The sequence below is a fragment of the Suricata suricatta genome, chromosome 16 (assembly GCF_006229205.1).
Source record: "Suricata suricatta isolate VVHF042 chromosome 16, meerkat_22Aug2017_6uvM2_HiC, whole genome shotgun sequence".
NCBI classification, from domain to species: domain Eukaryota; kingdom Metazoa; phylum Chordata; class Mammalia; order Carnivora; family Herpestidae; genus Suricata; species Suricata suricatta.
Genome location: NC_043715.1, coordinates 41,989,150 through 42,010,814, shown reverse-complemented (window position 1 = coordinate 42,010,814; position 21,665 = coordinate 41,989,150). Strand labels below are relative to the sequence as shown.

Here is a 21,665-nt window from a genome sequence, read left to right as displayed (position 1 = left end):
GGGAGGCTAAGGGGCTGCAGGCCAGCCAGGGGCCCACAGGGGGTGTCTGCAGAGAACCAGGGGGGGATTCTGTGGTAGGAAATCCTAGTTGAGCATCTGGGAGTAAGACTGGGGGACACTCCGGCCGAGGGAGAGTGACACCTGGAGGGGTAAATGAGGAACCGGCAAAGGGGGCTCAAGCTGCGCACCTTGGAGATCGGTGGGGGCTGCCCCGGAACGGGGGTTCTGAGTGAGGCAGTGGGGACTCCATTGTCAAAGTGGGGGTCCTTGGGACACAGCTCTAGCTCCCTAAACTCAAGCCAGCCTTCACCTGGTCACACCAGGTGGGACAGGGGGGTGCTTACACCAGGCCCTGATAGGAAGGGGCCCCTCACCTTCCCCTTGCTCTGAGGAATCTCCGTTAAGGCCTCCCATCTGTGTCCCCAGAACACCCCAGCATGGGACCCGGGGAACCCCTGGGAGCAGGGTCCAAGCCTGGTGGGCAGGGCGTGGGGACACCCTCCCCTGAGCTGCTCTGGTCACATTCCCAGCCTTGCCCCCTCAAACGGACCATCTTGTAGAATGTCAAACCCCATGGCCCCTACCTCCAGGCTCGTTGATGACTAAGCCACAAGGTGGCTTGTGGGTGGCCCAGGAATTTGGGGAGCACATAGGAGACAACGAGGCAGCACTGGTTATTATTTTGCTCATATTTTTTAAATGTTTTTTAAAAATTTATTTATTTTTGGTACAGAGACAGACAGAGAGTGAGAGGGGGAGGGGAAGAGAGAGAAGGAGACACAGAACCGGAAGCAGGCTCCAGGCTCTGAGCTAGCTGCCAGCACAGAGCCTGACGCGGGGCTCGAACCCACGAACGTGAGATCTGACCTGAGCCGAAGTTGGAGCCTCAACCAACTGAGCCACCCAGGCGCCCCTCATATTTTTTAATCTATTTTATTATTATTGGAAAAAAATGCCACTGCCACATGAATCTTTGTTTTATAAATATTACTGTTAAAGTCAAGAATAAATTGGAAAAAGAGAAAGACAAAAAGGAGAAGCAGAAAGTCTTGATGTAAATAAAATAATAATGCAAGTGCGATCAGTGGGGCTTGTCCCTGGCCTCTCCTCCAAGCAGCCCCGGAAGAGCAGGATTTTGTCTGTTTGGTCTCCAGTTGGGTCCCCAACGCTTAGAACAGTGCTTGCTTGGCACAAAACAAGTGCTCAATAAATACTAGTCGAATGAATGAATGAATAGTAAAAATTAAGAAAATCACTCTAAATGTCCGACTTGGAGGAAATAATGAAATAACATACATAAAACTCTAAGCAGCACCCAGCACATAAGTGCTAAAAAATATTCATGCATACACATATTATTATAAAACATTCTTATCATGTACAAGTGCACCAAATAGTCATTCTGGACAAATGCTGACTAGCTGAACGTTAAAATCAAGATATTCTCAGGGCACCTGGGTGGCTGAGTCAGTTGAGCATCCAAGTTCGCCTCAGGTCATGATCTCACGGCTTTTGAGTTCGAGCCCTGCATCGGGCTCTGTGCTGTTAGCACGGAACCCACTTTAGATCCTTTGTGTCTCTCTGCACCTCCCCCACTCACGTTCTCTCAAAAATAAATAAACATTAAAAAATAATTTTTAATAAAATAAATAAAGTCAAGATACACCCAAAGCTGGATAACACCATCCTAGGATGGACTTCTGAGACATAAAAACAAATCTAAAAATGTATTGAACATTTATTGCTGTCACAGTCTTGTTTTCCACAATCACAGCAGGCAAATCTTTCAGGCTGAACATTTCGGTGAGGGATAATTTCTGGACTTTGTCAGCTGCCAACGTACTCCTCCAATCAATAAGTTTCTGTGGAGGTTCTAGAGCACAGCCCTGAATTCCATCAATGGACCGAGAGATGGGGTCAGTCTCTCTCTGCTCTTTTGAATCCAGGCAGGTTTGTGAAGGCTTCGACCGATTGAGTAGAGCAAAGGGAAGGCTGGGGTGGAAAAGACAGTGTTTTCAGAAATGCACACTGCGGAGCCCGTGACACCTGGGAAGTCCAAATGCCCTGAGGCAGCCATGCTCAGAGGCCAGCGATCTGGTAGCTGAGCCCAACCTCTGGGCTGTTCCCGCCCCGGGACCAGACATGGGAATAAACCAGCTCCCCTAGTGCAGTCTCTGTCCATCGAGTCCCTCCTTCCTTCAGATCTTCCGGCTCCGGACGTCCCTGAGACAAGCCTCCTTGCGGCTCCCGTTTGACATTCTGAGCCACAGAATCCATGAACATGATTAGATGGTTGTTATTTTACCCCGCGAAGTTTGGGGTGTTTTGTTATGCAGCAAGAGGACTGCAACAGCTGCTCACTTAATAGCGGCAGCATTTAAACAGTATGACTTCTGCAGAAACTAAAATCCACTCCCACTCCCACTCCGCCTGGAGCGTGCACCATGCTTATTTCCGATCACCGCAATCACTGTTAATCAGGGCGGCATTTTCCTTGTAAGAGCTGTTGTGGAAGACTGCGCGTTCCTCCGCACACCTGACCGGGAGGAGGCCAGCTTGCAGACCACACGAGGGGCTTTCCCTCCCAACTCACATCCAGCAGGCGTTCCCACAGTTGGAAGCGAATATTCAGATAGAAACACTATGAACGCAAGCCCCCCTTGTGTTTCCGATTTGGGGTGACATCCGGTGGGCCGAATACTTCTAGCTCGGAGATGCACACCAACGACACGGAAATAAGAGTTTTGATCTTCAACTTTTCTGAAGACCAAGACCTCAGCAGAACATCAAAACAGCCCCATATTGTCATTGTTTTTCTAATATATGTGAGGCTCCTTGGGGAGGGGGCGAGGCGGGTGGGGGCAAGAGGAGAAACTGAGGCTCCCCGACCCCTGGCAAACAAAGGAAACTAGTAAACGGCTATTGAATGAGTCACAGACTCCCCAGCTGCCTCCCTCCCTCCAAGGGAGCAATGATGGTGGTAGGAGCCAGCGTGGCCCCATGGCCGACCTGCTCTTGGCTTTTAATGCCCAGATGTCCACTAGATCCACTAGAACAAGGCTGAATCCCCTTTGAGCCCAGGGCAGGCTGTGCCCTCTTCAGTCCCCTGCGGAGCAGGGTCACTGCTCTGCCCAGCCCCCTCCCTCCAGGGTCAGCTCCCCCAGGACTTGGCTCTGTCTGCTCAGTACCCCTACGGCGGGCCGTGTTCACTCAGAATCCAGGAGCTTCACAAAACACATGTGCAGGTCATTTTTCAGCTAATTGCAAAAGAAAATTTACATTCACATCTTTGTAACTCAATACATTTCTAACAAAACAATGTGTAAGTCAAGTCCCAGATAGCATGGGTAGGATGGTACATTCACATGCAGACATTTGGGAAACCTGCCTGGAGCTTTCAAATGAGACGGGAGGAGGGAGTGGACCAGGAGGTGCTCCTGAGGGACAAAGCAATGGTGAGGACCCACCGTGCTAAGAGTTTGGTATCCAGGGAGTGAGGCTTAGAGCATTTTCCAAATGCTCTGCCATTCAGAGGCACTTTCCTGTGTCTATGTTTTAGGAAATTGCTTGGATGGACGACACATTATAATTTTTATCACTGAAAGTCACGGGAAGCAGGCACCAGTGACCAGCTGGTTTTCAGCAGCAGGTGGACTAGAGCAGGGCAGAAAGCACTGGATGTCTCCCGGCTCAGGGGCACAGCACCCCCTGGTGGCCGGCAGGCCTGCGGGAGATCTGCAGATGCTCCGGGGAACAGAGGGAAGCTGGGACCCAACCTCGAGCCCAGATGAAGGAAGGGGTGGTTGTCTCAGGTTCTGCTCACAGGACCACGCTTCTGTCTCCATCTCACAGGACCCAGTTTCCTATGATGGCCTATGATGAAATGTCTTTTTTCCCTACTGGGCGGCTACATACTGTTTTTAGAAAAAGCACCCCATTTTCATTGGGGAACTCCCTATACTCAAGTCATACAGTTCTCGAGGGTCAATCCCCCTGACTCCATGAATTACGTGCACAGTGATCTGGTGAGGGACGAGCATATGGCCCGAATCTGTTCAGCGAGAGCCAGGCTTGGGCCTTGCTATAGTTATTGGGAAAGAATTCCCTTTCCACTGAGTCTGCTAAGTGGTCCACGAAGAGAAGCCTAGTGTTCGGGTGAGTGGGTGGGTGGAGGACATCTCTGTCTCTGGTTGTAGTGGATTCTTCTTGGAAATAAAGCCAACACGGAGAAAAGTAGATTTGAGAGAGGAAATGAGGCACAGTCCTGATGAAAAATATTTGAGCAGCTGGATCCAACAGTACCTGAAGCCACTTGCTCCAGGGCAGTTTCAGTTAAGTGACCCAGTTAATTTTTATCTCCTAAGCCAGTGGGGACTGGAGGATACTGCTCCCTGCCGGGTTTGTGCCAGTCCCTCATCTCTCTCTTGCCTCCCCCACAAATGTCCCCATTGCTGTTTACATTTGCAAACTCAGAGCCCATGTTAATCAAAACCATCTTTATTATTTAAAGAGCATCCTGTCATCAGGGGCACCGAGATGGGGGTCCCCAAAATGGCAGAACAATATTTACATGGGGGTTGGGAGGGTGAGGCTCGGGGTGGTCCCAGGGCTGAGTGGGCCCGCCACTGTGGAGGGAGGGTATCCTTGGACCTGTGGGCTCAGCCCAAGAAGAAAAATGTCCCACTCCAGGCCCAGGGTGAAGCCCACTAGGGGGCGCTGGAGCCACCCGGGTGAACTTGGGCCCTGGAGGCGTTCGCATCAAGGAGAAGCCACAGGTCAGAGCTGGGTCACCATGCCGCTGGCTTCGGAGTGAGTCTGGGGAAAGACAATTGGGGGCTTTTGAGGTCTGAGCGGCCTCCCCCAGCCCACACCTAAGCTTGCCTCCCCAGAAGCGCTCCGAAATCCATCTGTTCCCTAGGCCACCCTCTTCTAGGCCTGAGCCCAGGTTTCCAGACAACCTGCTTCCTCCCTCTTCCCCATTAGAGTCCCAAACACTCCCGCCCTCTGGCTCCCCTCTGGGCCCGACATTCACCTTTATGGCCTGGAAGATCCACTCCCGGAAGTCACTAACTTTGGTGTAGACACCCGGCTTCTGGGCCAGGGCACAGCCGGTGCCCCAGCTCACGATGCCGCACAGCCGCCAACGTGGCGTCCGAGAGATGCTGTCCTCACACACGAAGGGGCCACCGCTGTCACCCTGGTGGGGGAAGGGGAGGCCTGGCTGGAGGCTGAGAGGGCGTCCAGGAGGCCCTCTTGGGTGGCCGGGGGCTGTGGTCACAGAGCCCCCTGAGCCTGAGATAGGGAGCCCGGCCACCCCCTGCCCTGGGCCTCCAGCCCTGCGGTGGCAGGCGCTAGGGGCTACCTACCCCTCGCGCTCCCTCACCTGGCAGGCGTCAATGCCACCTTCAGGGTAGCCGGCACAGAACATCTTGGGCTTGATCTGGTTCGCGTAGAAGTCAGGGCCGTTGCAGACATCGTTGCTGATTATGGGGACTCGGGCCTCCTGGAGTACCCCAGCCTGTTGGCCTGGGGGTGTGCGGGCAAGGCTGGCCGGAGCTGGGGAACATGTGCAGCCCCCTCACCTCCCCCCCCCCCGCCGGGACCTGCCCAAGCTCCTCAGTGTCCCTAGGCCCCCAGGGCCGAGAAGCCTTGGGCCCACCAGGCTGCCTTGCCCCAGCCCCGTTCAGCATCCCTAATAGCGGCCATGCAGGGAGAGGACTGGACTCACCGTAGTACTGCGTGTTGCCCCAGCCGGTCACGGTGCAGAGCTTGCCGTCCACCAGGGCCTGGCCGGCGGCCGGGAGGCACACGGGCTGGATGTATTCTGTGAGAGAGAGCACGCGGTCTAGCCTCTGCCGGCCTGGCCCACCTTGTACCAAACCTCTGTCCAGCGGCCTCCAGCACCCCGCACACCCTTTCCGCAGTTCTTTTAAAATAACCACGGCATCAACAGAGAGTTAACCCTGTATGAGGCGCTTTCCTGTATCCTCCAAACTCCCACCAGCCCAGGGGTGGGGTGGGGGGCGTGCACTATTAGCCCATTTACAGAGGAGGGACATGAAACCAAGTCACTTGTCCGGAGTCGCAATGACAGAGCTAGAATTGAACCCAGGTTGGCCTGATTCCCGAGCCTGTGTTCTCAACCACGGCCCACAGGGCTGCCCCCTGCCTAGAGGGTGCCTTTGTGAGAAACAGAAAAAGGCATCCCTATCTTTAGATTCTTGACTTCCAGCTGCCAGAAAATCACTGTAATCAATACACAGGTCTACGCCCACAACAGTGAGAACGACACCCTTGAGATGAGATGCCCTTGTGCAGTGCACAACACACACAAAGGGTCTCGGCGGCTCAGTCTATTCCCTGCTGGCGACTTTATGGGCCTTAGCCTCAGAGCTCTCGGCTATAAAATGGACAGAGTAATAATCATTTTGCCCAGAGGTTGTAGTGAGAAACTGGTAAAGCACTGAGCAAACCGCAAATGCTCACACGAACTAGTAATAGTAAGAAAGAGTGACAACAGCAATGACTGCTCACGTTAGCTGGGTGCCCGCCATGCTCTGGCATCGGTCCAGCTCTTTACTCATATTACCCTTTTAATCATCTCGAAAACCCTAGAAAACCGTTTAGTGGATCAGGGAAACTGAGGCACAGACAGAGGTGAAGCCACACATCAAGATCACACAGACAGCAAGCACCTGAATCTGACCCCAAATCCTATGCTGTTACCCGCTCAGCCTCGTGTCTCAAACCCAAGCCACTCGCCGCCCCTCCCCATGTGTTTCCACGGACACTTCTGTCCTTCAATATTTGTAACCCGCCCTGAAGACAAGGCTTTGTTTAAAGAAATGTGTACCTGGGGTGCCTAGGTGGCCTAGGTCATGATCTCATGGTTCGTGGCTCGGTGCTGTGAGCATAGAACCCAATTTGGATCTCTCCCTCTCTCTCTCCCCACTAGTGCTCTCTCTCTCTCTCTCTCTCTCCCAAAAAAAAAATATATATATATAAAAGAAAAATGTGTATCATCCCCTTCAATGGGAAAACCAATAACACGGATCATTCAAAAGAAAATAACCATAAAAACAAGTACAATGCAAACCACGAAACAGTTTCCTTGCACGCAGATTCCCGTGCCAGGCAGCCGTGGCTCAGATCTTTGCCGTTTTCCAGCTGCAGGACTTTGGGACCTAGTTCCCTTCTCGGTGTCAGGATCTTTCCCAGTGTGGGCTCCAAGGATCAGAGGAGGACCCACGCTCCCCAGGCTGCCATCGGGGCTGGATTGGATTCTTCTGTTATATTGTACCGTTGCCTGCCAAAGGATCATCATCATCACGACTATGACTCTGTCACCGTTGTTTTTATGATTAGGGTCACCACACTGTGGCCTGCTGAAAGCGGAAGCCCAAGACCTGCTCTCAATCCAGAGGCGGGCCCTGCAGGAACGTCATGGCCCCCAGGGGGAGTCCTTCCCATGATGGCAAGGAAATGCCCAGGGAACTGCAGAGAGCCTAACTTCTGAGTCCCTCTCGGATTCATTCATGTATTTTAAAAGGCTTTTTTCATTTCATCTTAACTGTATTTTTTGGTAACAGCTTTTTTGAGACGTAATTCACACACCACACAGGTCAGTGGGTTTTTAGTGGGTTCACACAGAGTTAAGCTGCGAGCAACAGGAAAGAGTAACCATCACCTCGATCCACTTTAGAACAACCGAGATCCTGTATTCTTTACTTATCCCCTCCCAATCTCACCGCCCAGCCTCACCCCTGCCTCATGCTTCCCCTAGCCCCTGGCAGCCATGGATCTATTTTCTCTCTCTCCACACCTGCCCATTCTGGACATTTCACATTAACAGAATCAAAGGGTGGCCTTTCGTGTCTGACTTCTCTGGGTTAGCACGGCGTTTTCAAGATTCATCTGAGGGTGTCTTGTGTCGGTCCTCTGTCATCTCTCTCATGTGTGGATGGACCACATTCTGTCCATCCGTGTGTCAGACACGTGGCTTGTTTCCATCGTTGGGCTGTCGTAACCAGAGCTGCCTTGAACGTCTGTGTGTGAGATTCTGTGTGAACATGTGTTTTCCTTTCTTCTGGGCGAGGACCCTGAGGTGGAATCGCTGGGCCCAATGGGAACTCCATGTTTGACTTTTCAAGGAATTGCCAGATGGTTTTTCAAAGTGACTATACCAGTCATACCTATTTAATGCCCGTCAAGATCATTTCCCTTACCACCATGGATTCCTCTGGCTCTGTCCTCTCTCCTCCCAGCCTCTGGAGTCCCCAAGGCCAAGGCTCATCTCCCAGACTTACCGGTGAGGGGCAGGGGGCTGGACAGGTGCACCAGGGCGATGTCATTGCTATTTTCCTCACTGTTGGGATCTCGAAAGGGGAGATAGCCCCCATGGTAGACCACGGCCTGCACCCCCAGCTGCAGGCCATGGGGGGAGGCCTGGGCCACGGCACCGGCAAACACTCGCCATCGAGACAGGACCCGGTTCCGCCTACCAGGGAAAAGGAGAGGAGGACGGCCGCTGCCTGGGCACAGCCTGTCCCACGTCGCCTGTCCCCTGCCTGTCCCGCGGACACTCACTCAGGGAAGCAGTGGGCAGCTGTCAGCACCCAGTCTCCAGAGAGCAGGGACCCCCCACAGAGGTGGGCTCCGTCGTAGCGAAGACTGACTTGCCACGGCCACCGGCCCAGGCTGGTGTCTTGGCCTCCCACGATGCGATCCACGGGCAGCTTCCTGCGGCCACAATCTGTGGGAGAGGCGGAGTCACGAGCCCCCAGAGGGCCTGGGACATCAGGACACAGCACCATGCTTGGGGACCTATGGGGACACGGCCCTGCCATCCGGGGGAGTCAGAGGACACGGCTTCACTCTTATAGGATCGAAGATGTGACCAGGGGGCAATTTCTGATGGGACAAGACTGTGACCTGAGGGGTGTTTGGGGACATGGGCCCACCCTAGAAGAGTGAGGAGACACAGTCCCATCCTTGGGACCCTACAGGGACATGACCCCACCATCCTGGGAGAGTCTGAGAGGACACAGCTCCAGCCTTGTAAGGTTTCATATGGCGGGTGTGTGTGTGTGGGGGTGGTGCCTGGTGGGACATGGCCCAGCTCTGGGTTTGGATGGGAGCTGAGGGGGTGCTAAGGGAGAGGGTTCTGAGTTTCAGGGTCTCACCTTGGCAGACGGTAGCCAGGAAATGGCCCCTGGGACAGTCACTGTGAGAGAAAGACAGGGGCAGAGGCAAAAACAAAAAGAGAGGCCAATTAAAACGGAAGAAAGGGCCCCTGAGGGCAGGCGGATGGGCACCCCTGCCCACTGCCCTCCTCACCACACGGAGATGACCTCGAGCAGCCTCCGGGCCAGCGGCAGCCTCCCCTCATCCACGCAGAAGAAGCCCGACGTGCCGTTGGCGCCCGCCGTCCGCACGTCCAGCTCCGAGTGGCCCAGGGCCCTGGGCAGGCAGGGGTCAGGCCTGCTTCTCCCGCCCCACCCCTGCCCCGCCCCACCCCGCCCCCGAGGGCCACCTGCTACCTGAGGAAGCCCATGTCCTCGCAGCCCAGGCCCGCCACCCGGGCGTTGGAGCGCGAGGAGCACAGCAGCCGCCAGGTGCCCTCCGTGTCGTCGAACACCATGAGCCGGGCGTCGGCCGGGCTGACCTGCACTGCAGGGCGACAGGACGGGCGCCTGGGTCACCTCCCCGCTGTGCCCACCCGCCCGCCGGGCCCCACGGGGCTCCGGGCCTGAGTCTCTGGGCCTGAGTCTCCGCGGGGCCAACAAGAGCTGCTGCGCACCTGCGGGCAGGGAGCCCGGACCGCTCTGTCGCCGCCCGGTTGCCCAGACCGGCTGCGCATGCGCTGCAAGTCTGGCCCTTCGCTTGGCTGTCTGGGGAGAGGGTTCCCCCCAACCTCCGGGGAGAATGGCTGTGCGGCTGGATCTCCTGGGGCCGTCTTTATCCCCATGAGGGGAAAAATCAGCCGACGTGGAGGAAAGCCAAGAGGTGTCTGCCCCTTGATGAAGCCAGGGCTTGAAGGACCCCCCAAATTGTTGGATAAGTAAGTTCATCATTTCCCTTTCTTTTTAACCAGTTTGTTTAGTTTTTCCTTTTGTCTTAGGCAGCCTGAAGACCCTTGACTAACACATCAGATTACCAAAGTATCCAGATACCGTATAGGGTTTTTTTAAAAAGAAAGAAAAAAAGAAAGAAAAACTATCTTCTCTGCAGACTTGACTGAGCCTTGAATATACTAAAGTGCATGACACTTCTTCAAGTAGTGTTCACTCATTCATTCATTCACTGGATATGCGCTAACTAGACATATACTCCATACCCAGCCCTGTGTGGGGTGAGGCTGGGGGCACAAAGACGGCCTAGGCAGGCCTGGGCTGTGCCCTCACCACGCCCAAGCCCAGGGGCGGGAGAGACAGACAGCAGTAAAAACGTCACTCAGCAAACGCCTCATCATGAACTGTGCAAAAGGTTGGGGTGGACACACAGTAAGGCTGGAGAGAAGCCATGGGGGTTCCTCGTGTCTGGGGCCAGTTGTGCTGAGAACCGATGGCCCTCTTAGCCCCTCCCAGGCTGCTCCCCACGCCTGGCCAGAAGACCCTTTGTCACATCTAAGCCAGGTCGCACCCCTCAGGCATATGTATTTACATTTACCACTCAGGGCGAGTCAGGCTCTATTTTGGGCAGTGAACAAATTGCCAAAGCAATACGCAAGCCAGACGAAACCCTGCTCTGTGGAACTCGAAGGCCAGTTGGTGAGGTGGGTATTGAAAGGGACAAATGAGTAAAATAGCTGGGGCGTCATAAAAGATGGCAAGCTCGACAGAGGCGGGGGCACAGGCGTGCGGGGTGAGGTTGCCATTTTCCATATGTGGGCAGAGAGCTTTGCTGGGAAAGTGGAGTGTGAATGTAGATCTGAAGGAGGGGAGCGAGTTGTGAAGGTAGGTGAGGGAACAGAGAACTAGGCCAGAGGGCCTGGGAGTGCAGAGAACCTAAGGCTGGTGGGGGGTAGGGTGGGGGTGGGGGTGGGGGAGGGCCAGCAAGGAGCCTGGAGCAGAGTGAGTGGGAGGGAAGCTGGGTCAACCCCAGGATTTGCTTCTCCCAGGAGAGAGGGGCAGCCAGGGGAGGCGCTGAGCCAGGAGACTCGGGGGTTCACAGGCCCCCTCTGGCTGTGGGCTGAGAGCAGAGGAGCAGGGGACCTGGGAAGGAACCGCTGTGGTATCCAGGAGGGGGAGGGGGGAGGACAGACCAGGGCAGGGACGATGGAGAAGGGTTTAGATTCTGGGTCAAGGGGACAGGGTTTGCTGACAGACTGGATGTGGCTGTGAAGGAAAGAGATGGGTCAAGGGCAACTCCAAGCTGTTGGCCTGAGCCCGAGAAGGATGCAGCTGCCATTGGCCAGGATGGGGGAGGGGGCAGTGGGAGCAGGTCTGGGGAAGGACCTGCTGTGACCCCCTGGGTCCTTTTCTCCTGCACTTCCTGCATTGCTGATGCCCCTGAGCACATCCTAGGAAACCAAGTCTGGGGCCAACTCAGTCTGGCAGCGGCTTAGCAGGAAGCCAGCGAGGCTGTGCGCAAGCCCAGCGGTCTTCCCATAGCCCCACGGGAGTGGGCAGGGAGGCAGGACTTCCAGAGAACTCTGTGGCTGAGAACCTGCCATGTGCCCAGCACTGTGCCTCATGCCCTCCCTGACCACCAACAGCAGGGCCTCACCATGCCACCCCAAAGCCACAAAGATCCCCATTTTGATCAGATGAGGAGGTCCAAGCTTGGACAGGTGGAGTGACTTGCCCAACATCACAGAGGGAGTGAGAAGCAGAGAGGATTTGCATCCAGGCTGCACACTCCAAACCCCAAGCTTTGCATGTTGCCCGGTGGAGCCTCCCCAGAAACCTCCTCTCCAGAGGGTAAAACAGTAACTGCGGGGGCGGGGGGGGGGGGGATGTCCGTGGGTTGGACCATGTTATACTTCGTCCTGTCTGGCGGGGAGGTGGCTTTTGAATCTCACAGCCATCCTGGGGCACAGAGACCACTTCTATACCCATCTTGTAGATGAGGAGACTGAGCCTCTGAGAGGGTATACTTGCTAGGAGCCTACCACTAAGAACCAGCAAAGGATTTGAACCAGGCCTGCCAACCTGCGCACCCACCACTGCTCCTGAAGGTCTCCCATGGACCGTCACTGGCCCCACCCTGGCCACACTTCCCCACAGCCAACACTAAGAGCTTCCTGGCTGTCTTGCCTGAATCACAACCTCCTGCACTGAGATGGGGGCAGCCGATGCCAGGGGCCCCTCTGGTTGGCACTCACCGCCCTGAGTTCCCAGACCAAGACTTGGGGTTCAAACCAACAACTGGGGGTGAAAAGCTTCCAAGTATTCCAGATAGGGTGAGGCCTTAGGGAGGAAAATGATGACTTTATGGATATGTGTTGGGGGAGATTAGGGTTGGGAATAAATGCTCCCCTCTGATTATTTCTAAAGCCACATTCAGTGCCACTGTTTCTCACTTTTCAACTCTTTATTCTTGTTTGTATTATTTGCAAAAAAAAAAACAACAACCAAAAATCAAAAAATGTGTTCTGGGTCACCTGGCCTGCTTACAAAATTGTCTGATATCATTAGAGGTGTGAAAATCACAGAAAAATGAGATGGGGATATAGTTCTGCATTTGTTTTTTTTGTTTGTTGTTTGGTTGGTAATTTCCCAAGGGTTTTGGAAAACCCAAGTATAACTTGAGCAGTAGTGCTGGCATTGGCCAGAGCTGGGTCTGAATCCCGGCCTCATTACTTCCCAGCTGAAGGCCAAGCACAAGGTAGCTCATAGGCAACTTAACTTGCGTGTATTCACTAAGCAAAGATTTCGTGAGCACTGACTATGCGCAGGACCCTGTCAAGGGCAGCCAACAACATGCCCTGCCCTCCTGAAATTCACCAGAAGTAAATAATTGTCAGTGTGAGGAGAGGGTGACAGCGATGGCCGCGGGGTGGAGGGAGCATGAGGTCTGGGGGTGCAGGAAGGCCTTGCTCAGGAGCATTAAAGCCTGAAGATGAGACGCAAAAGCAGTATTTACCAAGTGGTTGCGAACCAAGCACTGCAAGGACTGTCATTTTCACTCTCCCCCGGGCCCCTCACTGCGTATGGATGAGGATGTTGGGACTCAGGCAGGGCAGGGCTGATGGGAGCCCCCAGGGCTCAGCAGTGACAGTGCAGAACTTTGAAACTGCTTCTAGGTGTGAGCTGGAAAGAGGTGGTAAGCAAAGACTGGGACCAGGAGGGTTCTTCAAGGGCATGAGAATGGACCCTGAAGAGTGGCAGACACAAGGTGAGGTGCGGGCGGAAGAGGGGGATGTGCCCTGGGAGCCTTGGAGCCACAACGGCTTGAGATCTTAGCCCGGGGGCAGTGGGGGGCTCTTGGCAAGGGCATGATTCCTCTGTCCTGCCGCTGATTCCGTGTGTGGTCAGTTCACTTCACTGGACCTCAGCTTCCCCCATCTGGAAAATGGGGATGATGATAACAGCTCCAGATTCACAGGATTATTGTGCAAAAGTTACACCAGGGCCTGGCAGATGTTAGCCGTCACTATGGCGAGTTGCTTGGCTATTTCTTGAGAAACAACAGAGTGTAGTTGTTCTGCACAAAAGCAGATCTAGGCTACCTGGGTTTGAATCCCAGACCCGCCACTTACTAGCTCTGAGACCTGCGGCAAGCCACTGGGCCTTTGTGTGCCTTGGCCTCCCCACATTAAAATGGGCTTTGGTGGAGGCTTAATGAATTGATTCCGTAAAGCCCTGGGGCCTGCGCCTGGCACCTGTAAATGCCAGTGCTGAGATGATGACCAACGTGGACGTAGCCTTTCCTTGTCTGGACTTTCGTTTCTTCTCTTGACACGAGTGGAGTCCTCTATGGAATTGGGCTCATGGGAGTGAAACATACAACCTAACACCCAAGTTCCCCTTCCTTCCTGCTGCTCTGGGCCACAGCACGGCAGCTTGGGGCTGGCCGCTGGGGAAATTCATCCATCCATTCACATTTAGCATCTGCCTTTATTATTTGTGTGCCCATTCATTCTCAGCTGCCCACAGACACAGCTCTACCAGGCAAGTCTAACAGCTAATTCCTGGCCTCACCATCTACCAGCTGTGTGTCCTCTCTGGTCTCATTTTCCACATCTGCAAATGAGGGTCATAACAACAGCCACCTCCCAGAAGAACTAGAATGGGTCGCCGAATTTATACAGCACCCCTCCAACAGGCTTTGACCATGCCTCATAGTAAGAAAAACATTGTTACATTACAGCGGAGCTCTGAAAACCTGTGCTTTCTGGGGCAAATCATTGCATTCTGAGCCTCAGTTTCCCCATCTGTAAAATGGAGGGATAAACAGCGCCACTCTCCTAAAACCAAAACAAAGGATTAACAAAATTTTTTCTTGCTGAGAGAGGTAAACTGTGGTATTTTCTAATCTAATCTATTTGGTGCTTTTTAAAATGTGGTTTCCAACTCCCTGATTTAATTTCATGATGCACCAATGGGTAATGCGTTTAGAGGCTAAAAAGCAGCAGACCAGTGAAGTGCTGAGAACAGCATCTGGGCCGGAGCAGGCGCTGCGCTCGGGTGCCCGGTCCCCACTAGCATCTCTGCGTGTACTCCCGCAGTCACCCAGGAGCTGTTGTCCAGAGCTCCCGCCGGGCACACGCGTCCACAAAGGCTCCCCAGAGGGTCCTGGCCTGCTTTACTCACCCGGATATAGCGGCTCCTGATCGCTCTTGAGTAGAAAGGCCACTGCAGAGAAGGGAGAGGTGAGGGCAGGCAGGTGGGAGCCGCAGGGGGCAGGGGAGGGCAGAGGCGCAGGGGTCACGCTCACCAATGGCCCAGGACGCTGCCCCGATGCCTGTCAGGAGCAGCAGGGTCCCCGCAGTGAGGGCTGCCACCTTGGGTCCGGAACAGCATGGCACAGTCCGGCCACCTGCAACAGACACGGTGCTGGGGCCCCGGCCAGGCCTGTCCTCGTCTCGGCAGGGTCTGGGCTCAGGGCCAGCTCTGCCCTGCCCCCAGGGCTAACTGAGCACGCCCAAGCCTGCCATGCCCTGGGCCCAGTTTCTCAGGGCCGTTCCTCCCCTACAGCGCGGACAACCACGCTCCAGGCTGGGAAGGGGCGTGGCCAGGACGGCAGCACTCCTGCCACGTCCAGCTGCGGTGCCCATGCCGGTGACGCGGCACTTCGCTATCTCTTTCATCATGTTGTACTGTCTTTTTGAACCTCTCACATCTAACTCTCTCAGGTTCTTGTGACCCCTGACTTTTGCCCGCTTGGCAGCCCACTTCTGTGCCATTTGGCATTTCCTCACCACTTTGCCTCTCTCTGCTGCTCAGTGCCTCTGTCCTTGGCTATTCCCCCAAAGCCAGACCTCTCCCGCAGGACTCAGCTCCAAGGTCAGATGTGCCCCTGGAGGGTAAGAACCTAAGTGTGAAAATTTGCCAGCCCCTCTTCAAATATTCATCCTACTCTGCTGACAGCTCGGAGCCTGGAGCTGCTTCGGATTCTGTATCTCCCTCTCTCTCTGCCCCTCCCCCACCTGTTCTCTCTTTCTCTCCCTCTCTCTCAAAAATAAATAAACATTAACAAATTTTTAAGTGTTGGCCTTACCCCCCCCCCCCCGCCCCGGGACCTTGGACAGGTGGTATCACCTCGTTGAGGCTCAGCTTTCTCATCTATTTAATGGGCACGCCCTCAGCACTCACCTCTAAAGACAATACTTTCAAGTTCTCTTAAATAATAATAGCCAAATCCTAATCACAGGCTTATCTTCTCAAGCACTGCTCTAAATGAATTCATTCACTTACTTGGCCTTATTTCAGTGATGGTTCCCATTCTTCAGGCAGGGAACACTAAGGCTAGAGAAGTGGAGTCATGTGCTCAAGGTGACTCAGCCAGCAAGAGGCAATGCTGAGTCCTGAACCCCAGGCACATGTGGTGCTGAGGCCCAAGTGTAGAAGCACTCAGCCAGGCTACCTCTCCCCGTGCTCTAATGCCGGCTTGGAACAAGCTCTTAATAAATGCTTTTACACCATCAGAGCTGTGTGGCCCTGGGCAATATGCTCCACCTTTCTGGGCCTCACTTTTCTCATTGGTACAATGGAATTCTGTTCATTCATTGTCTTGTTTGCGCATCCGCAACACCTGGCTCCATTCTAGTCTCTGGAGACACATCCCAAAACAAGACGGATGAGATGCTGGCTCTTGGGGGGCTCACATTCTCACAGGTACAGGGTTGAGGGGAAAACACAATTAGTAAACGTGATAATTTCCAGACTGTGGCTAGGTCTATGAAGGAAATAATGCAGGTCAGGGGCAGCAGGGGGCCTCTGGAGGGTGCTGAGGGTAGGTCTCCCCAAGAAGGGACGTGTGAGTAGACACCTGAAGGGTGAGACCACCACCTACAGACCTCAAGCAAGAGCGCTGTGGGCAGAGGGAACAGCACCGGCAAAGTCCTTAAGGCAAAAAAAGCATGATCTGTCTGAGAAAGGCCACTGCTGTGGCCAGGATGGCATGCGCGTGGGGAAAAGCAGGCACCTAGACTGGGACCAAGTAGGGAGGCCAGCAGCCTGAGGAGAAGAGGGTTTTACTCCCAGGGCGGCAGGGGCCCTGGGGATTAAAAGCCAACCCCTTTGCTAGGGATTGTGAGAAAGCCGAAGATGCTGCCTTTGGCAGGGCCTGGCATGTGCCCGACTGCCCCTGGCACCCGCAGGCCGTCCCCCGGGCAACAGGAGCTCCCAGCTCTCCCCTCTGTGTCATGGGTGTACAGAAGGTGGGCACAGGGCCAGGCCAGCACCCAGAATGGAGCAAGGCGTGGCCCAATTTCCTCCTGGGACGGCCAGCATCTGGGTGTCTTAAGAATTTAAGAAGCCAGTGGTTCCCATCAGGGCATGAGAAAACAAATGCTCCCTGCCTCCAAAGAGGCCACAGTGGGCCAGGCCAGCCCTGGCCTCCGGCCCACCCCCGCCCACCTGCGACTCTGCCCCAACCCTCTTCCTGGTTCCACTGTGTCTTGGCTCCCCGAAGTCAGGCAGCCATGAGGCAGGTCCTGGTCCCTCTGTTTTCAGGTGCCCAGCGGCTTTGGGCCCAGCCCGGAGGCTCAGAGTGCTGCAGGGGTGGCAGGCGCTGCCTCTCCGTGCCTCTGGGGGTGGGAAGAAGCTCCTTCCATGCCTTCTGGGTCTGGGACTTCGAGTAACCCTAGAACAGATGTCTCTGGGGGGACGGGAGACGGTGGCCTTGCCCTGACTCCCAGGGAGCAGTAAAGTCTCTGGGCCCCAGTGAGCAGCCTGGCCAGCCTCCCCCGCAGGCTCGGCACCCCCCCCCCCATCTTTGGCAGCAAAAACCTCACAAGTGACATCTTTGGCGCCTTGGCTATGAAACTCAGGCTTGTGGCCCAGCCCTCACTGTACCCAGCTCCCACTTCCTGAGTGAAGCGCTTTCCTTGGGCCTCCGGGACACCGCATGCGCCTGATTTCCCTTCCATTTCTCTGGTGGGGCCTTCTCCATCCTCTGACCCTCTTCTCACTCCCTGAAACCTGAAGTCCACAGGGTGGCGTGTGGGCTCCCCCACTCATGTTTCCTGCTCCCAAGTCTGTCTCACACACCTCCACAGCCTCAGTTTCCCTTTTCTGTCCTGCAGCCTTGTAGATGCCCCCACCCCCCACAGGATCCACCTGGTCCTTCACATCCCGCAGGTCTGACGCTGGCCTCAGTGTCCTCCCAACCCCCAGGTTCCATCTCAGAGGCCCTCCTCCTCAGGACTGTTCCTCATTTACAGAACACTTCCCCCCACCCCCCACACAGCTCACAGCCTGCAGGCCTCCTGAGCAACTCCTGTCCACCCCCTCCTTCCCTGCTTCCAGGCCACCCTAGCCCTGGGCTCAGCCTCCCCTCTGGTCCAGCCTCCACACAGAAGCCTGAAGATCTTCCTGTCTGTATTTTACCTAGAACCCTCCATGGCTCCTCAGTGTCCCCAAAACAGAGTCTTAGACCTTCAGCCCTGTGATGCCAGCTGCTAGAGATGCGGGGATTGAACCTATGTTCCCCCAAATTCCCAGACAGCCTTATGGGTCCTTATCAGATACCTAATAGTTCCCAAAGAGCAATCAAAGCCACAGAACTTGTAAAACACAAGTTAGAATAAGAGAAACGCTGGTGGTTACCAGCGCCATCTTGTGGAGAGACCCAGCACTGCCACGGCATCGGCGGGCCCTTCGGCAGAAATAGTCCTGGAACCTTGCTCATGCTTGCTCCCCTCATTGCTCTCCCAGCTCTGCTTCCGGTATTACCTCCAGAAATACCCGAATTGTCCATGTGCAACTGCACACCCTGCGGCTTGTCAGCCCCTGCCTTTAGCCACTTTTCCCTCTGCCTGGCACACCCTACCTATTCCTTACTCATCCTGTCAGCTCCAGTCCCAGTATGGCTGCCTCCAGTTCTGGGTCCCCAGGGACACCAAGAAGCGCTTGCCTTGGGCGCACGTCAAAGTAACACAAATGTCAGGAGCCATGAGGCAGGGTTGGCTCTCAGAATCGCACACCACTCAGCCCTGTCCTAGGCCCATCCTTGCACCAGGTGTTAATAAGGAAGGTGGCCTTATCCTCATCCCCGGTGTACAGATGAGAAAAAGAGGGCCAGAGAGGTGCAGCCACCTAACCTGGGTCATCCAGCACGTAAGCACAGCAGCAGAACCCCTCAGCATCTGTACCTAGGTTTGACCACTGGCTCCAGTCCTGACAGTAGGACTCAGCTGCGGGACCAGGCCGAGCTGAGCTGCCGGGGCGCGCCGGAGCCCCACTGTGCTCCGCTACTTACCTGCTGTGCTGCCTACATAGAGGGATTGTCAGGAGCTTGGAACACACATGAGGCACCGGGGTTCTCTGTAGCCAGACCATCTCCGGCCATTCCTCTGGGCATGACCTGCTTTTCCCACTGGTTCATTCACACTCAGGCCCCGGGCCCAGGGACCCCAGGAGGGAAGCTGTCCCTGAGGTCCCAGGCTCTGCCACCCACCTGTTTGGCAAGGACAAGTGCCCCCTCCTGAGCCACTGTGAGCCTGGGCTGGCTCTGGGCCACAGTTGCGTGGTTTGGGGCGATGTGCTAACTGTGCTGAGACCCCAGGAGGCCAGAACCCACACTGATGGTTCCAGCACAGCCAGCACTGCCCATCTAGAATGCCGCTCAGATCCTCATCCCACCCTGGGAGGCGTGCATGCCTATTATCTCCATCCTACAGATGAAAACTTGAGGACCAAAGAGGATAAGTTGCCCAGGGGCCTCTGAGCTGGAAAGTGCCACCACCTGGGACTGAACCCAGCTAGCCTGGTTCCAGGAGGAAGAGAGGGAGCCCAGGAGGAAGAGAGGGAGCCAGCCCCACTGGTGACAGCAGGAAGGAAAGGCTGTCGTCCCCTGATCGGGCCCCTGCAGCTGGCCCCCAAGCATGGAAGAGGTTGAGGGAGAGGCGGGCTGTTTGGAGCCCCGACCAGGATGTGCCAGGAGCCCTTCAGTGCCAGCCACTCAGGCATGTGTTTCCCCCCATCATTCCTGGAGTGCTTTCTCTGCACCCTCTCCCCTCTCCATCCATCCTGGCCGAGTCCAAAGTCCTCCCTCTGCTCTTTTGCCCACAGTGCGAAGAGGTGGGAGGACTGTCTGGAATCAGTGGGGGTCCCGGGTCCCTGGGACACCAAGTCGGCTGAGCTCTGTCATGACGGCTCTGGTTCATGGCATGTGTCTTACGTGCTAAGCCCCTCCCCGGTGCCTCGTGTGTGTTCCAAGCTCCTGACAATCCCTGTACGTAGGCAGGCAGGCAGGTAAGTAGCATTAGGATACATGCTTGACCCAGGGGGAAAACAAAGCCCAGAGAAATGACGTCCCTTGTACAAGATCACACAGCAAAAAGGTGGCAGAAGCAGGTTCAAGTACAGGCTTGTGCGTTCAGCTCCAGAGTCTGTGTCCTTAACCGTGATAGCTGATCTTCCCACCTTAGCCCCAGGGAGAGGACAGGTCCAAGGGTTTGCTTGCTGAGGGATCCCTGGGGTGTGAGGGGAAACTGAGGCAAGGAGCCAGGCAGGTCATATGGGGTAGCAGGAAGGCAGGTGGTGGCACAGCCCCACAGAAAATTTGGTTAATAGTTAATCAGGTGGAGAAGACTTCAGAAGGGGGTGGGGATGGGCCCAGGAGGGGTGCCAGAGCGAGGGGGCTCTGGCGGGGGGAGGGCTGGGAAGAGAGCACTGAGGGAGGGGCGCCAGGCAGAGCCAAAGTCGGGGCTCAAGGAAAAGGGGACTCACCCTCTTTCTCCGCCATGTCACTGCCTCTTGTTAATGATTCCCCGGCTGACCTCTTGGGCCGGGGTGGGACCTGTGGGGAGACGAAGGGAGAGGCAGGGCCTGGGGGGAAGCCGAGCCCAGCCCCAGTGCCCCCGGTCCCAGAAGTCCATCCAGGGAGGCTGGAGGGACTGGGCCCTGGCCAGGGCATGCCATGATCACGGACGCAGATCCGGCCAGGTTCAAGGATGGGGTCAGTGTCTAACCAGCAGCCAGGGGACGCCTGAATTTGCAGGGTTGGGGGCCCCACGTGCCTGGGCCTGGGTGAGGAGTGGACTAAAGGACTGAACTCCTGGAGCTGAAGGAGTAGATGAGAGCTGGGGACCTGAACTCCTGGGTCCTGAGGAAAGAGGGATTTGGGGGCTCTGAACCACTGGGTATGTGGGAGGCGGGGTGTAGGAGCCCAGACTCCCAGGTCTGAGGTAGGAGGAGACTGGGGCTGGATCTCTATGTCTGAGGAAGAGGGGGGTGGAACTCCAAGGTCCTTGGAGAGACGTCTGGGAGCCCCTCTATTGGGAGGCGAGCATTAGATTGGGTGGGGATGAGGGGACCCGTGTCCCGGGCGTGGAACTGAGGGCCTTGGTCCTTACCCTGGGGTCCGGCAGCTGGGGGCGGAGCTGAGAGATAGTGCCCTTTGGGGGTCAGTCTCCAGGCCTGGGCAGGAGCATGGTGGCCCCGCAGCAGCGGTGGCCCGGAGGCAGAGGCAGCGGCGTGGGGCCTGCTAGGCCTGGCTGCCTCACCTGAGGAGGAGGGGGCTGGGCCGGAGGCGGGGGAAGGGGCGGGGAAGGGCAGGGCGAAGGGATTGGCAGCACCGGAGGCCACCTGGCTGGTGGGGCAGGGTTTGCAGGGGCTGAGCCTGGCCGGCCCCCTGGCTGCCTGCGTCACCTCCCTCCGGCCTGGAGGAGGCCCAGGTGTGCCAGTCTGAGGGGAGGTGGGAGTGGGGACAGGCCTGGTCTGAGGGCAGGGGGTTTGGGCAGACAGAGCAGGCTGGTGGGGCTGCTGCAAGGACTGTAGGATGGGCCTTTGAACTGGAGAGAACCAGATAGAGGGCCCCAGCTACCCCAAGCCCACCCTACCCCTGCCTCAGGCCCAGCCCCCGCCCCACCCCTGCCTTGCCCCAACTCAGGCCTAACTCCCTCCCTGTCCACCCTGCTTCTCCTAGCACCTCCTGCCCAGTTGCAAGCCTGCCACTGCCCCTGCCATTTCCTGCCCCCACGTCCAGCTCCTGACCAAGGCAGCCCAGGTCCCTGCCCCAGCCCTGGCCCGGCCCCCTCCCCCCAGCTGCCTTCC

At 56.0% G+C, this 21,665-nt stretch overlaps 1 protein-coding gene across 3 annotated transcripts; it reads right to left on the bottom strand.

The window, feature by feature from the left end:
• Nucleotides 1–4,481: 4,481 nt before the first annotated feature.
• On the bottom strand, nucleotides 4,482–21,107 carry HPN (hepsin). Of its 3 annotated transcripts, none has more exons than XM_029925959.1 (13): nucleotides 20,966–21,107; nucleotides 20,340–20,409; nucleotides 14,881–14,982; nucleotides 14,757–14,798; nucleotides 9,540–9,669; nucleotides 9,337–9,459; nucleotides 9,183–9,223; nucleotides 8,587–8,752; nucleotides 8,307–8,497; nucleotides 5,729–5,824; nucleotides 5,384–5,556; nucleotides 5,033–5,197; nucleotides 4,482–4,815 (listed from the first exon to the last, which is right to left on the bottom strand). In XM_029925959.1, the coding sequence occupies exons 2-13, from the start codon at nucleotides 20,353–20,355 to the stop codon at nucleotides 4,777–4,779; spliced, it is 1,284 nt and encodes a 427-aa protein (XP_029781819.1). In that variant the 5' UTR covers nucleotides 20,356–20,409; nucleotides 20,966–21,107; the 3' UTR covers nucleotides 4,482–4,776. The 3 variants fall into 3 exon arrangements, with proteins under 3 accessions (XP_029781819.1, XP_029781820.1, XP_029781821.1); XM_029925960.1 differs by having other exon boundaries at nucleotides 5,384–5,526; nucleotides 20,966–21,105; XM_029925961.1 differs by lacking the exon at nucleotides 14,757–14,798.
• Between the last annotated feature and the right edge of the window lie 558 nt (nucleotides 21,108–21,665).

Bases quoted from the DNA above. Each gene is read 5' to 3' on its own strand.
- HPN (XM_029925959.1), bottom strand. The intron at 5,557-5,728 runs GTGAGTCCAGTC...CATGTTCCCCAG, and splicing joins GGGCAACACGCAGTACTACG to CTCCGGCCAGCCTTGCCCGC. The intron at 4,816-5,032 runs GTGAATGTCGGG...GTCTTTCCCCAG, and splicing joins GGATCTTCCAGGCCATAAAG to ACTCACTCCGAAGCCAGCGG.